The 16,596-nt window shown below is 41.0% G+C and overlaps 1 protein-coding gene across 11 annotated transcripts in view; it reads left to right on the plus strand.

The window, feature by feature from the left end:
* Tnik (TRAF2 and NCK interacting kinase) overlaps positions 1 to 16,596 on the plus strand; it is a 408,685-nt gene that overhangs the window by 260,561 nt on the left and 131,528 nt on the right. For all 11 annotated transcript variants that reach the window (XM_006535517.3, XM_006535519.3, XM_006535518.3 and 8 more), the window contains one exon: positions 10,427 to 10,537. In XM_006535517.3, coding sequence (XP_006535580.1) covers positions 10,427 to 10,537 — 111 coding nt within the window. The remainder of the gene's footprint in view (positions 1 to 10,426; positions 10,538 to 16,596) is intronic.

A 16,596-nucleotide genomic window follows, 5' to 3' on the forward strand; every position in this document is an offset into this window, starting at 1 on the left:
TGTATGAGTGTGTGTCCATCTACATATGACCATCCATGCAGAAGCCAGAGGAAGGCATTAGCTATCTTCCTCAGTCTACTTTCCACATTATATTTTAAAGACAAAGTCTATTCTCCAGACTCAATGCTCCTTTTGATGAAGATGCCTGACTTGTGGTTACCCATGATCCACCTATCTGACTGTGACCCAATGCTTGGATTATATTGTTACATGCAGCCTAAGGTCTACATGGGTGTTAGGTATTTGAAGTCATATCCTCTTGCCTGCTTGTCAAGTGCCATTATTGAAAAGTGAGACATTTCCCCAGCCTGACTTTCCCTACCTTTAACCTGGCTAAAACCTTACTCCTAATTCCTATTTTTTTTTCTGTTTGAGTTTAATATTTTGAGATGCAGAATTATACATACTTACTATTTCTGTGTATGCATGTGCATTTGTGTGTGGGTATGTGTTTGTGTGTATGTGTAAAAACGTATGTATTTATGGTGGGGTATATGTGGAGGCCAGAGGACAATTCCAAGAATTATTCCACAAGACCCATACAGCTTAAGTTTTGAGACAAGACCACTCATTGGCCTAAAGCTTGCTCATTACGTTAGGCTGGCTGGCCAGCGAGTCCCAGGGATCTGCCTGTCTCTGGTCCTCCAGTATCCCCTGCCTGTGTATTTCTGTGGGAGCCAGGGATCTGGTTCCTTGTGCTTGCAGGGCAAGCACTTCACTGGCTGGGCTGTTATCACAGCCTATGTTTCTTCTCCCCTTTAGGTTAATTCCTTTGTTGGAATCTGTGGAGCTCATATGTATGTGATGAGTCACTCCTGCTAAGGAAATTACCCAGGAGTTCGCACATAGCTGCTTGTGAAATGGATGCTGTCACACTGGCTCTGCTTGGACATGGATGACTGATAGCCCATGATCTTGGTCTGTAGGCAGGCTTTGCTTGCTAAAAATACCAGTTGGCTCGGATTATTCAAAATGCCTTTGTTACTAGCAGAGCAAAAGCCTGCCCGCAACCTCGTGGACAGCGTGGGGGACACTTGGCAGTCCTTTTATCTTTGCATAACTTATACTTTGTTTGAGAATTCTCCAGTCTAAAAATAAAAATTAATTTTTTTTCTTTTTAAACCTCAATACATGCTCATTTAAAGTTGAATATGCAAGGCTGTTCAGTTTGCTTTTGTGTTTCTGTATGGAGGCATTTCCTATTGTGAGATTTAAACGACCCCTGGCAAATGAAGCAACTTCTTTCAAAGCTGCTGAATTTTGAGTTTGGTTCACACCTTCATAAATCATGCAGATGGGATCTGTGGCTCTTCCCAACCACACAAGATAAAAATACCACGTTCCTCCCGGAGCTTTCTAAACCTCCAAGGTCACTAGGCTGATTTTTTACAGGGCTGGGATTTCTTGGAAGTTGCTTCTAAACTTTTCTTAGTCTCTTCAGAGGTTTGGTTCATCCTAGGGAGAACTCAACCCCTTGATCCTGTTCCCAGCCCTGCTGCCTGACCCTCTCTTTCCCACTAAAGAGAAAGGATCCACTTATTGTCACTTATTCTTGTGGGTGACTGACTGGCATCATCTTAGAAGGACAGGCTCCTGTCCAGACATTCTGACTTAGGACCTACAACATTAAAATGCCATCTTGAGACTTTGTTCCTTTCTATAGGAACTTAGAGCTGATTAACTAACGAGTGACTGAATTCTCTCGGGATCTGGAAAATTATCTCAGAATTGACCTTCAGAAGTCACTGAGGTTGTAAAATGAAGTGGTTGGACTTCATGGTTCTCTGCCAAGACCTATGCTCTGTGCCATGTGAAGAAGACTGAAATCAGGGCTGACTCCATGCTTCTGTCATATCTAGGAGAGGTGGAGAATAAAGCACATTCTTGGCAAAAGTTATACACGTGTGTGTTTGCATATGTGTGCATGTGTGAATACATATGTGTATATGCATGTGCATATGTGTTTGTATACATGCCTGTGTATGTGTGCATGAGAGGGGGGAGAGAGAGATGTTGGAACTAGAGCTTCTCATAAACTCCATTACTAAGTAATATTTCTACCTCAACACTGCAAAGAAACAATATTGTGTTTCATAGTAATAGACAACTGGCAAAAATCTATAGCAATCAACCATGTGAATTGCGAAATGTGTCAGGACTCAGTTCTTAGAAAACAACCTTTTTTACTTAGACAGACATAGTTATTCAAGTAATCCAAGCATTTATTTTTATAATCTATTCACATTATACCATGCTCTTTTTAGAATCCATCCTTCAGGCCCCAAGCCAGTCCCCATCTGCTTAAGCACACTTCTCTCACCGAATTCAATTTAGCCTCCTTTCTTTCTTCCCAAGTGGTAGGAATAGTTTCTGACCCAGTTGTTCAGAGGATACTGATGATTTTTAAATCTCTGATTTCTTTCAGTATCCTGTCTGACACTTCCATTACTGCCTCCTTCCTTGGAACAACACGTTGTCTGGAGGGTAGACTGTCTCTTTGTTTTGTGGTACAAACTTGAGCAAAATGACTTGGCACTGTTTCATCAGAGGCCCTAGAAGCACCTATGCCCATTGCCTTTCAAGCTCCTTCTGCCCGGTGACATTACCACGCAATTGAACATGACCTCTAGGACAGAGTGGTCATGCTAAGAGGCAGTCAGCTATATATATTTGAGGGTTCTGGTTACTGGCAGCTTTCCATTTGTTAGTGAAACTAACGTTCACATCAGGTCTGTATGTCTATGGTTTATATATATGCATGTTCTTTTTTTGTGCAATGTACCTGCATATGTGTGTGTGTTAGCACTCGTATGCTGGATGTTAACCTCTGGTGTTTTCCTCAGGAGCTATCCATGTGTGTGTGTGTGTGTGTGTGTGTGTGTGTGTGTGTGTCTGAATGTCTGTGTGTGTGTGTGTGTCTGTGTGTGTGTGTGTGTGTCGTCTGTGTGTGTGTGTGTAAAGGTTGGGGCATCTCTTATTCTAACCAGTTAGGTTGCCAATTAGGTTACACTATTGAGCTGACAAGCTCTGGAGATCTTCCTGTCTCTGCCTGCCCAGTACTGCTCTCACAAGTACAGGTTGCATACCCAGTTTTATCTGGGTGCTGTGTGTGGAACTCAGGTCCTTGTATTTGCATGACAAACACTTCAAACCCTGAGCCATCTTCCTGGTCCCCGATGCTTATTCATAGCAATTTAACCAGAGTGGAGATGGGATAGTCCTGGCTAGGGAACATGTCTATGGCGGTTATCATTTAGTGTCAACTTGATAGGATCTTGTTGACAGAATATTGTATGTCTGTATGGATATGACCCCTGCTAAGAAAAATATGATGGCCTATAGCTTAGGCAAGAAATAGGAGGTGGGATATCAGGAGGCAGAAAGGATTCTGGGATACTGCCCAGTGGGAGATTTACCCTGAAAGATGTGAGGACGAGACAGATGCATGGTATCTGAACACATGTAACCAGCCACATGGTAGAATGTAGACTAGAATAAATGGGTTATTTTAAGTTATGGTCTAGTCAGAGAAAAGCCTAGCTGTATGGCCAATTGACATTTTGAGACTCTTATTTCTGGAAGCATGGGACTGGAAGGAAAAAACAGACCAAATGTTAATAGGATCTAGAATCACCCAAGAGCAAATCCTCTGGCCAAGTCAGTGATGTACTATCGAGACTAGGCTAGCCTCTGGCTATGTTTGTGAAGGGTTATCTTGATTAAGTTCCTTGATATAAAAGACTTATCCACTATGGTGAGACAATTCCATGAGCTGGGGTCCCAGAGTGAACAAAAGGCAGAAATCTAGCGGAACAAAAGCCTTCATCTTCCTCTGCTTCCTCACTATGGATACAATGTAACCAGCTGCTCCGATCTTCTCACACTTCGCCTTACTCACTGTGATAGGCTATGGCTTTGAACTGTAAGACAACACGCTTTTGTAACAGGTCATGTAACTAATGCAGTGTCTAGGTCACAAAGTTACTAAGATGATGTTTTTTATGCCTTAATGAGTATTCACTCTGGGTAAGGCCAAAGACAATAAAAAGAAAACTGAGATGAGAGTCATGCAAAAGATTTTTGTTTACTTTTTGTTTTGTTTGTAAATCAGCAAGCTGTTAAGTGCCCAGCATATTAAGTTCTAAATAAGTGCTGATGTATCTTGTTGACTTAGTGTAAACTCTGAGGAAGCTGTCTTTCCTGGGAGATACTAATGATCCATTGCATCCTCCATGTGAGATCCTGACTTGCCTCACTTAGTCAGGCTTGGCATGTTGAGCCCTATGTCTGTTTATTAATGAGATGGGGCTACTTATGGGGAGGGAAGGTCCCTGCTGCGTGGTGGAAGTAATTATCAGTGTTGCTGTGTGGCTGTAGGAACTCATTGCTGGCAAGTTCTGGTTTCTTTCAGTTTCTTTCTTTCCTTCTTTAGAGTCCCATTACATAATTTAACAATCATTTTGTTCCTCAGTGAGATGAAAAGAATGGAGCGGCCCTCAGCTGCAGCTGAATAGAGAAACAAGATTATAGAAATCACTAACATTAGTGCCTGCCTAGAGCTGGAGTGTTTCCTATTGAATATTTGAAAGTATTTTGTCCAATCTAATTTTGAAAGACTGGAGTTGCTGGCTTCCACTGCTCTCTTTGGGGACGGCAATTATGTGGCCTAATAGGACCCAATGGTAGGACATTTTCTCCCAATGACTTGAGAACTGTTGATGCATCCCTGGGAGGTCTTGACACTATGTCTTTTCCAAAATGTGATTGGGAGAAAGGACATAGACATGCTTGGGAAGATGCTTTGATCATGTGTCCCAGAATGGTTTTGGTCCATCCTCTGGCACCAACCGAAGCATGATTCTCTACATAATGTTGCTTCCAGGTACACCAGAGTGGAGCCATGTGAGAAGCACTCATGTGCTCAATCTAGCACCAGGCAGCCTCCCACCAGTGTCTAATCCCTGCCGCCCACACTATCCTCTGCTTTCCCGACTGGAGCATTGAAACAAATGCAACATTTTTTAAAATTCTGCTAAAATACATATAGTATTAGATGGCTTCAGTTTTAGCTACTTCTAAAATAGCAATTGAGAGGCAACAGAGTATGCATTGTACTGTTCAAAGCACCCCTACTCCCTAGCTCCAAAATTATTCATCGCCATCCACCATCCACCACTCCCTCCTGCTCCACATGCTCCATTTCCCAGAAGACTTTGAGCGTGTATTCCATTGCTAGAAAGTCTTCTAGCTTATCTGTTTCATGGGAATGGAATTAGATATTACATGGCCAATTATGTCTCTTCTCCTTTCATTTAGCATAATGTCCTCACAATCCATCTATGTGGTATCAGTTATTTATTGCCATGGCTGAGTCATAGTCTATTGTGTGGTCATACCACAGTTTGATTAATCTACGTGTTCACTTGTAGATGAAATTTTGGTTCCCAAACTTTTGTCTTCTGTAAGAACTGCTGCTATGAATACTCTTATTATGGCTGTTGTGAAACATCAATTTTCGATACTATTTGTTAAAATCTTCAAGGAAAACAACTGAGTTTTATGTTGACTTCATCTTTAATTTGCTGAAGAATTCACAATCTACAGTTCCTGCATGGTGTTGTATAGCAATGTATGAGAGTACCAGTTGATCAACATTTTTTATACTCATATTTGAGGGTGCTGTGACACCTCCTTGTGGTTTTGACTCATATTTTTCTCATGACTTATGACATCATCAGCATCATGTAGTGCCATTACTGGTCTCTGCATATATTCTTCATACTCTGAAGTTTAGAGAAATGTCTGTTCAGCTCTTTGCTCATTCTCACTCCATTTTATTTATTTATTTATTTACATGTTTTCTTTTAAAGATTTATTTATTTTATATATATGCGTATGAGTACTCTGTAGCTGTCTTCAGACACACCAGAAGAGGGCATCAGACCCCGTTACAGATGGTTGTGAGCCACCATGTGGTTGCTGGGAATTGAAGTCAGGACCTCCCACCAGTGTCTAATACCTGCCTAGTCTTCTGTAGAAGAGCACTCAGTGTTCTTAACCTGCGAGCCATCTCTCCAGCCCCTATTTACTTGTTTCTGAATTGTTGCTATTTATCTTTTTGAGACATTTTTCCAGACTGACCAGGAGCTCATTGCAATCCTCTTGCCTCTTATGAATGTGCACCACCACACCCAACTCCTAAGCTCATGCTTAAACTTTCTGTTGTTGCCTCATAAATTCTGGATACCGCACACATATCAGATATGCTATAAATATTTTCAATATGGAGCTGAAGAGATGGCTTAGAAGTTAAGATCACCAGCTGCTCTTCCAGAGGACCCAGGTTCAATTCCTAGCACCCACATGGACGCTCACTGCCATCTGTAACTTCAGATGAGCTGACTTCATCTGGTCTCCCTGAGCACTGCACACATGTGGAACATAGATATATTTGCTGTAAAAACAGAATTGTAAAATAATATTTAAAATATCTTTACTGTACTTTATAAATCAGGTTAACCATCTTAAGAATGTACTTTACTGCACAGAAGTATTTCAACGTATATGTCTTAAATATGAGTATTTTTAATAACCACAAAATCATCACACTTAAAAAAAACAAATTGTATTTCCTTAGTCTCTTCAAATACTTACATTTATATTTATATAAAAAGTTGCAATTGTTTAAAAATTTAACAGTTGCTTTTTCTGGTTTAGGTCTCTTCTGTTTCTTTGGTTTTTGGTTGTTGACTTTTTGACAAGGTCTCTCTGTGAAACCCTAAAATTCAATATCTAGATCAGGTTGGCTTTGAACTCACAGAGATTTTCCAGTCTCTTCCTTCCAAGTCCTGGAATCAAAAGCACATGCTAACATGCCTGACAAAGACAAAGAAAGAGAAAAAACAAAAATTTTAAATAACAGCTACTTTTAAAATTAGCATTCAAATAAACAGTTGCATTCTGTTGATGTGTATTTAAATGAGTGTAAGTTTATTGGCTTCTCTTCCATCGTCTTTTTCTTCCTCCTACGTAGTTTAGCTGTGAAGAACCTATTTTCCTAGATCTGCTGGTAGCATCCTTACTACATGCCATGTCCCGCCCTCCTCCAGTTTCCTGTAAGGAACTTGGTGGCTGGCACTGGAGATCAGAGAAGAGTTACATTTGCATGGTTCCTTGTTTGTTGTTTCAACAATGCTGCCTCATAGGGCTGCATTCTCCTCTCATGAGACAAATTGTTTTTTATTTCTTACGTTTTCGTGTTAACAGTCATGGATGAGTGACGCCCAGGTCTGTTCATTTGCTAAGAAGCACAGAATGGTGACATTCCATTCTAATTCTATTACATCTCTTATTGTCAGACAGAATACTTCACTGAATAGACATTTTATACATTCTATTATTTAAGCACCTAGTGTTAAAATTATATAAGAAAGCTACAAGAGGGCTGGAGATGGCTCCATGGGTAAGAGGACTTGCTGGACAGGCATAAGGACCAGAGTTCAGATCTCCAGCCCTCCCTTAGAAACTGATACTTTGGGAGCTGAAGGCTAGGTGCTGTTGGGTGCTGTCTTCTGGACATGATATTGTCCTTGCAGTCAAAAACACATAGCAGCCATGACTGCCCACAGGGAGTCTGGAAAGAAAAGGGAAATGGAGGGAGGAACGTGGGGGAAGAGTTGGGAATACAAAAGGATAGGTGCGTGCGTGCGTGCATGCGTGCGTGCGTGCGTGTGTGCGTGCGTGCGTGCGTGCGTGCGTGTGTGTGTGTGTGTGTGTGTGTGTGTGTGAGAGAGAGAGAGAGAGAGAGAGAGAGAGAGAGAGAAGTTGATAATAGTATCTTCATGGCCAAGATTATAGGTCAATGTTTAAATTATTTTACAAACAGTTGGGGCAGCTCTGTGAGGAACCAATTAATAAAAGAAAATAAATAATAAAGAAAAAATAGCCAGGCATGGCCACGCACACCTAAGTGCTGGGGAGGGAGAGAGGCAGGCAGACTCCTGGGGCTTGATGTCCACCAGCCCAGCATAAACCAGGCAGCTCCAGGTTCAGCAAGAGACCCTGTCTCAAGGGAGTAAACCAAGAGTTGTAGAGGAAGGCACTGGGCTTCTCGCTCCATCCGCCATGCGCATGCTTTGGGGTGTGCTCCAGCACAGGTGTGTGCGCCCCGACAATGTTAGGACAAGCTCCCTGCTTTCTTTTCACTTGACTTCATAATATCACTTATTTGCTTCTTTTCTTCTAATGTTGGTAGTTGTGCTCTTTGTGAGTGACACCATTATTGCGTTTCGTGTTTCTCGGCAACACCGATGCTTTAGAGACGTGCATTAGACTAGTCATCCTATCTCTGACCGCTACAAGTGTTTCAGGTTGTCCCCTGAATCCTTGATGTGGCTCTCTGGTCTTTGTGAGCTGCCTGACTATTACATCTGAAAGAATTTCAGCCCTCCCTGGTTAGAATGTAATTTATTCTACACTTCCAAATGTTCCTACAAGAAAGCCTTGACACACCCATGGGCTCTCTGGAAAAGAAAGTAAGAGTTTCCTATGGTAGCCAGCTTTGATCCAATTTGTAAGTCAGAGCAGGCACTGGAAACTCACACAGGAAATTCATTTCATGTTTTGTTTGTTACTGCTTTTGAGTCAAGGTCTCATGTAGCCAAAGCTGACCTCAAACACACTATGTAATAGAGGCTCTCTCCGAACATCTGATCTTCCTGCCTCTACCTCCCAAATGTGGGGTTCCAGGTGCCAGGGTTTTCACGGGCTAGGTAACCACATTACCAAACCTGCTGCCCTCTCAGCCCCCTTTTGTGAGATCTGAGTCTCTGTTAGGCTTGCGGAGAAAAAGGAGGCACAGCTTAATTTCTACCTAAAGATGCTGTACCCAGTTGGATATTTTCTTTCTTTTTCAATGCGCGTGAGTGCGTGGGTGCATTCGTGCGCATGTCTGTTCTGTATGTGTGCGAATGTGTTGCCCCTATGCATGTGAAAGACTGCAGTTCTGCAGCTGATGTCAGGAATCACCAGGATCGCTCTTACACATTACTCATCGAGGCAGGATCTATCAGTCAAATGCAGAGCTCACTGATCTGGCTGGTCTCACTAGGCAGCTCACTCTCGAATCTCCTCTCCATCTCCCTAGGCTGGCTTTACTGGCGATGGGGGGGGGGGGGGAACCAAACCGATCAGAACTTACCTGGGTCCTTACCTGGGTCCTGAACTCTTGAGTCCTCACACCTGCACAGCCAGGGCTTTCTTCCCTGAGCCACCTCCCTAGACCCCCTGGAGGTGCCTTTTAAGGACCTGAGGACATAGACCTGATACACACATGTGGACTCCATTGTGCCTCTGCTCTCCTTCCCTCGCTCCTGTAAAACTGAGGACTGATTACTAGTTATTATAAATTATTTTAATTAATAACAAAAAGCAATATTTTATCTAACTAAGGGGGCTTTTCGTCGAAGATTATGTAAAAGGGAAAGGATGGAACAGAATTGCTTTTTCTGAGCCTGGGAAGGGATGTGCAGGTCCCAGTTCTAGTGTCTGCTCTGCCGCAATGCTTACCCTCTGCCCGATTTATAAAGTTGCCGAGTACAGTAATGAGTTTATATTTATAGACTGCTTGGAGCTTTTTGGATGAAAGGTGCTAAATTGGAGTTTATTGTTTATTGAATTTATTTGATGTGTCCAACCTCCTGGGAACACTTACTGAAGTTAATTAAAACCAGATCGTCCGCACCCTGACAGTTTACAGTGTCGCATCCAAACCAATAACATAAACAGCCTGCACTAGTGCCATCCTGGCTTAGGACTGCCGAGAACCATGCTTCTTTGGACAGGGTAAGATTCTGCCTTGTAGGAGACACAAGTACAACTGCAGATTCTATTCACAGTGATGATTTCAACTCTGAGTTGCTGTCCTGCTCCGTTTATACAAAACAGAGAAACAAACCTTAGAATATGGAGAATGTTCTTGATTTCTGACTGTAAAATACTATTTAAAACACTTTTAAAAATAATAATAATCTTGGACCCGTGAGATGGCTTCGTGCACTGGTCATCATGCCTGATGCCCTAAGTTTGATAGTTTGTTATCTAGGACCCACATGGTACCAAGAGATAACTGACTCCCAGAATTTGTTCTGTGTGCCTTATACACACACACACACACACACACACACACACACACACCCCACATCTAAAATATAATAAATGTTTTTAAAAGTAATGTTTCTTCTCTATAATTTCACGAGGACTCACTAGAAAAGACGATGGTTTAAATATTGTTTTCTGACTGCATTTCCATTGCAGGAATGGCATTCACAAATAACAGACTAGAGAGCAGTCTGCTTTCTAAACCCAACTTAGTAAGGAATTGCAGCCAAGTGTGATTCTAACAACTGCTGTTCCCTTCCTTTGCCAGTTGGTTATGGAGTTCTGTGGTGCTGGCTCTGTCACTGACCTGATCAAGAACACGAAAGGCAACACATTGAAAGAGGAGTGGATTGCATACATCTGCAGGGAGATCTTACGGGTAGGTGTCGAGTGGGCGTTGCGGGCCTCCAGTTCCTTCAGGTAATGTATGATGTCTTGAGAGAGATTCTATTCTGTTCAGTCCTTCTAGTGAAAATTTTCAGTGCAATGGAAGTGTATTTAGTGGCTTATTCTAACAATCTCACCATGGGATGAACATTTAGAAGACTGAGGCAAGAAGATTATGAATTCACATGTATGTTTCCCCAAAGGTAGGCAAGTAGGTAGATAGGTAGGTAGTTAGATTATAGGTAGATAGAGGATAGACACATGACAGATAGATGATAGAAAAGCAGATGATCAATAGATGATGATGATAGATGGATAGATGGATAGATAGATAGATAGATAGATAGGCAGACAGATTATAGATGATGGATTGATTATATATAGATCATAGATAGGTAGGAAAATAGATAAGAGATATATATATATATGTAGATGGTATATGTAGATATAGATAGGTGGTTGACTAATCTTTTACTCTAACAATGATGGTGGTAACTGTGACTTGGAGGTAAGGCAGCATTAATGGACCAAGGACCATTCTAGATGGTCAAGGTCATGTGTACTTTCATTTGGAAGGTTGACATTGCATGATTTCTGCAATAAAACACTTGTTTTTGATGATGGTTTCTTTATTATAAATTTGACTTTAGATCATAATGTTCTTGTGGGGAATGGATTAAGAGATGCACTGGTTAGTCATTCAAAGTGTCTATTCTCATAACTAATGTTGTAATACCTCCTCGCCACTAAGTCATTTTATTTGTGTCTGTGCATATGGGCTAGTTTAAGTGTTTGCACCTTAAAAAATTTTTTGAGGCTTAGCCACTTGAATAAAGGATGGTTGTCAGATATACCTGTTTGTTCACTTTACCACATACGTCTCACAGTAAGGCAAAGAAACAGCTCAGGAAGAAGGCACTGGACACATTCCATTCACTCAAAGCTGGTTTACTTTTCTCTTGCTACTAATATGGAGGCTATTGTGTGTCTACTGGGCAATTATACTATGTCTGCTCAACAGTCATTATTTATTTATAAATTCTGCTTTCTGAGTTTAAGGGATCAGAAGTTAAAATTGCATTTCACTATGTGTCCTGTGAATGAATGAACTTTGAGAAAGACCAAAGATATATAGTGATGATGTGTGGTTATTAAATGAAAATCAGATTAAGGAGGAAACAGAGAAAATGAAACTTAAATCTAGCACTGGCCATAGCATAAAACAAAATCAAATAACCCCATTAAAAAATGGGGCTCAGAACTGAACAAAGATTTCTCACCCGAGGAATACCGAATGGCAGAGAAGCACCTGAAAAAATGTTCAACATCCTTAATCATCAGGGAAATGCAAATCAAAACAACCCTAAGATTCCACCTCACACCAGTCAGAATGGCTAAGATGAAAAATTCAGGTGACAGCAGATGCTGGCGAGGATGTGGAGAAAGAGGAACGCTCCTCCATTGTTGGTGGGATTGCAAGCTTGTACAACCACTCTGGAAATCAGACTGGCGGTTCCTCAGAAAATTGGACATAGTACTACCGGAAGATCCATCAATACCTCTTCTGGGCATATATCCAGAAGATGCCCCAACCGGTAAGAAGGACACATGCTCCACTATGTTCATAGCAGCCTTATTTATAATAGCCAGAAGCTGGAAAGAACCCAGATAACCCTCAACAGAGGAATGGATACAGAAAATGTGGTACATTTACACAATGGAGTACTACTCAGCTATTAAAAAGAATGAATTTATGAAATTCCTAGGCAAATGGATGGACTTGGAGGGCATCATCCTGAGTGAGGTAACTCAATCATAAAAGAACTCGCACAATATGTACTCACTGATAAGTGGATATTAGCCCATAAACTTAGAATACCCAAGATATAAGATACAATTTGCTAAATGCATGAAACTCAAGAAGAAGGAAGACCAAAGTGTGGACACTTTGCCCCTTCTTAGAATAGGAAACAAAACACCCATGGAAGGAGTTACAGAGACAAAATTTGGAAGTGTGACGAAAGGATGGACCATCTAGTGATTACCATATCCAGAGATCCATCCCATGATCAGCTTCCAAATGCTGACACCATTGCATACACTAGCAAGATTTTGCTGAAAGGACCCAGATATAGCTGTCTCTTGTGAGACCATGCCAGGGCCTAGCAAACACAGAAGTGGATGCTCACAGTCAGCTATTGAATGGACCACAGGGCCCCCAATGGAGGAACTAGAGAAAGCACCCAAGGAACTAAAGGGAACTGCAACCCTATAGGTGGAACAACAATATGAACTAAGCAGTACCCCGGAGCTCTTGTCTCTAGCTGCATATGTATCAAAAGATGGCCTAGTCGGCCATCACTGGAAAGAGAGGCCCATTGGACTTGCAAACTTTATATGCCCCAGTACAGGGGAACACCAGGGCCAAAAAGGGGGAGTGGGTGGGTAGGGGAGTGGGAGGGGGTGGGTATGGGGGACTTTTGTTATAGCATTGGAAATGTAAATGAACTAAATACCTAATAAAAATGGAAAAAAAAGAAATAGCACTACTTACAGAAAAAAACCATATATTTAATAAAAATTCATAATTGGAACAGTTAATGTAAAAATTTGTCAGGAAACTATGGGACTTTTAATTGTATTGTCCATATATGTTTTGCTTCAGTAACAAATTATATTAGCTGTGAATGAAAATTTCTATTCCATAAAAATAAAGTATTATATGCCTCTGGATAAAACATTTGCTTATGTCATAAGTACAATGATAAAACATCCATGAAAGAAAAAAAAAACAAGTTATTTAGAAGCAGACCTACAGAAATAGGTGACTAAAGTCCTTCCTCATGGCTATACTGAGAGACATGGAAGAAGCCCTTAATAAATGATGGTGCATGCAGCTATCAGAATTCTCACTATGGCAAAGATGTCGCTTCTTGATGGCTTGATCCATGGTTTCTTGAAATGTCTAATCAAAACTTCTCTAAGCATACCACAGACAAGCTAGATTAAAAAAATATATATGGACATGGAAATGGCCCGAAATAACCAAAGCCATTTTAAAGAAGAATAAAAGCACAGAGTTTATGTTTTAAACTATCAGAATTTACTCAATGTTGCTAAGTAACAAGACTAGACAAGGGTCAAGGGCATTGAATCAGGTGTTCCTGAATAGTTCCATGTCATACAAAAACTGGTACATGACAAAGAAGGGCTACAGTGAACATGCTTTTTATCACTATCCAGATTGACCATCTGTCTGACAGTGTGAAATTAGCACCTGCTTTATACAATAAATTTATACCAGTAAATACAGCTGGCAAAGATAAAAACCAATAAATGTATGTATGTATGTATGTATGTATGTATGTATTTAAGATAGGGTCTGTTATAGCCCAGGCTGGCTTTTAATTTACTACATTGTTGAGGATGACCAAGAAGTTCTGACTTTTTTGCCTCAGACTCTTGAGTGCTAAGATGATAGGCACGTACCACTACACCTTTGTTAGGTGCTGTTTTATTTTGTTTTATTACTGTGTCTGTTTGTGTGTGAATACACATGGGCATGGAAACCAGAGGTCAGTTCATTCCAGCATGCCTGCCTCTCAGTCACAGTCTACCTTGTCTGTACATATGATGTGGGGAGCTTCGTACTAAAGCTGTTATGAGACAAGGTAGACTAATACAATCTATAGCTTGGGGGAGACAGAAATGGTTTAACAAATAAATGTGAAAACAAAACTTGAGAAGAAGCAAGCTAAGGCCTCTGAGTTCCTTCTTCATGGACCATTATATTCAAGGGTTGATCTGTCATTAACACAATATGAATTTCTATCCATCATTCAGAAAGCACCTTTAGTCCTTGAGGCAGCACAGCGGGCAACAGAAAACTATGAGGCCTACAGGAGCAGCTCTGTCCTCCCACCCCTGCCCCTACGTGCTCACTTTGCCCCTTTAGAAGACCCATCAGAGGAGCAGGTATTTGTTCCCAAGGCTCTAAAGGCAGCACAGAGTCACGGTAGATGTTTTAATTTTATGAAAACTGTGTTTCTTCTGCCTCCCAACACTTTCTCCCATGTGATGCCAACATGTGGGATAAGACAGCTAATAAGAGAAAACATTTGATCCCTTGTCACAAAAACTTTCTGAGATGACCCACTGTGTGCTGCACAGACTTATGTATGCTCTGCTATACCATTCCAATCACTTTGGTCAGGATAAAACGGGCCCCTTTAGTCCCCTAAGCACTCACATTTATGTGATATAAAAGGAGACATTTAAAGGTGATCACTACCTACCTAGAACCAAACTGAACACACTTTTTTAAAAAAGAAAGAAGAAAGAAGAAGAGAGGAGGAAGAAGAGGAGGAGAAGGGAGAGGAGGAGGAAAAGAAAGAGGAAGAAGAAAGAAAAGAAAAGAAAAGAAAAGAAAAGAAAAGAAAAGAAAAGAAAAGAGGGGAAGGTAGAGAAGAAAGAAAGAAAAAAGAAAGAAAGGAAGGAAGGAAGGAAGGAAGAAAGAAAGAAAGAAAGAAAGAAAGAAAGAAAGAAAGAAAGAAAGAAAGGAGAAGGAAGAAGAGAAAAGAAAGAGGAGGAAGAAGAGTAAAGAAAGGAAGAGGAGGAGGAGGAGGAGAAGAAGAAGGAGGAAGAACTGGTGGTATCAAAGCAGCGCCTCACACCGTTCCCTTACTAACTCTCAGGCTGTTTCTTTACCAAGAAAAACTACATTGTGTGTGTTCGTGCACACATGCCTCTGTGTGTGTGTGTGTGTGCGTGCACGTGCGCACGTGCATGCATGTGCATGTGTGTCTGTATGCCTTATCTTTTATATAATGGTTGTGTTATTTGAAGAGAACAATTAAAAGAGCAGATTAAATAATGAACAATTAAATAATGAAATCACAACACTCAGGTGCCTGATAGCATAACTTTGTAAGTACTAGTCCATGTATTTTGTTTCAAAACTAATTTTTAGATTATTTTGTTATAATTTCTTTGGAAAAAAAAGTAATTCTCTTATATTAAATCTGTCCCTCAGAGAGCTTACACCACAACAAGTCTGAATCGGAGTAATTCCTGGAGAGACAGTCAGGATGTCATTGAGTGCTTAATGTCACAAACTCTGCACAAAGTTTCCAAATTATCAATTCTTAAAGTGACAGGATAAGAGTAAACCAAGAAAGCAGCAGTTATTTCTGTTTTGTGTGTTTGTGTACAATTGTGACTGAGGGCATGCATCTGTGTCTGTGTGTACATATGCCTGTGTGCGCACATTTGTGTCTGTGTGTGCATATGCCTGTGTGCACACATTTGTGTCTATGTGTGCATGTGTCTGTGTGTACGTGTCTGTTGCCCATGTTTATGTCTGTGTGCACATGTGCCTGTATGCACATGTGTCTGTGTGCACTTGTGTCTGTGAGCATATGTGTCTTATGCAGATGTGTTTGAGTCCATACATTTGTGCCTGTATGCACATGTGTCTATGTGCATGAGTTTGTGTCTGTGTGCACAGGTATTTGTGTGTACACGTTTGTGTCTGTGTGGACACTGTAAGACTCCTGCAGCTGTCATCTCTCAGTTGCTGCCCTTTGATGCCTTTTACAGTGAGGGTCTAGAAACCAACAAGTTTGCTAAGTCATTAAATCAATGTTAAGTTAGTTCCCTCCCCATAACCTGGGGATCCCCCTGTCTCTGCTACCCTAGCACTGATTGTAGGCACCACCATCATGCTTGGCCTCTCTTAGTGTGATGTCTAACTCAGGTCCCCACAGTAAAGGTCAAACACTTGACTAACTACACTGCCTTCCCAGACCGTTTTTCTTTTGTAGTATAGACCACACTGAATAAGACCAAGGGGAAAGCCCTTGGCTGGCTTGAAATGTATTTCATTGTGTTTAATTAAAATTGTATAATTGAAGATAACTTTTATATTCAAATGTCTGCTCAAAATGTCTGCTTCAGTTGTCTGTCTGTTACACTTGGTGAAGCCAGGTTAGTTTTCTAGAAGAACTGTTAATGTGTCCATTACAAATTAGCCCATATCAACAGACCTCACTC

This window comes from Mus musculus, chromosome 3 (assembly GCF_000001635.26).
Source record: "Mus musculus strain C57BL/6J chromosome 3, GRCm38.p6 C57BL/6J".
NCBI lineage: Eukaryota > Metazoa > Chordata > Mammalia > Rodentia > Muridae > Mus > Mus musculus.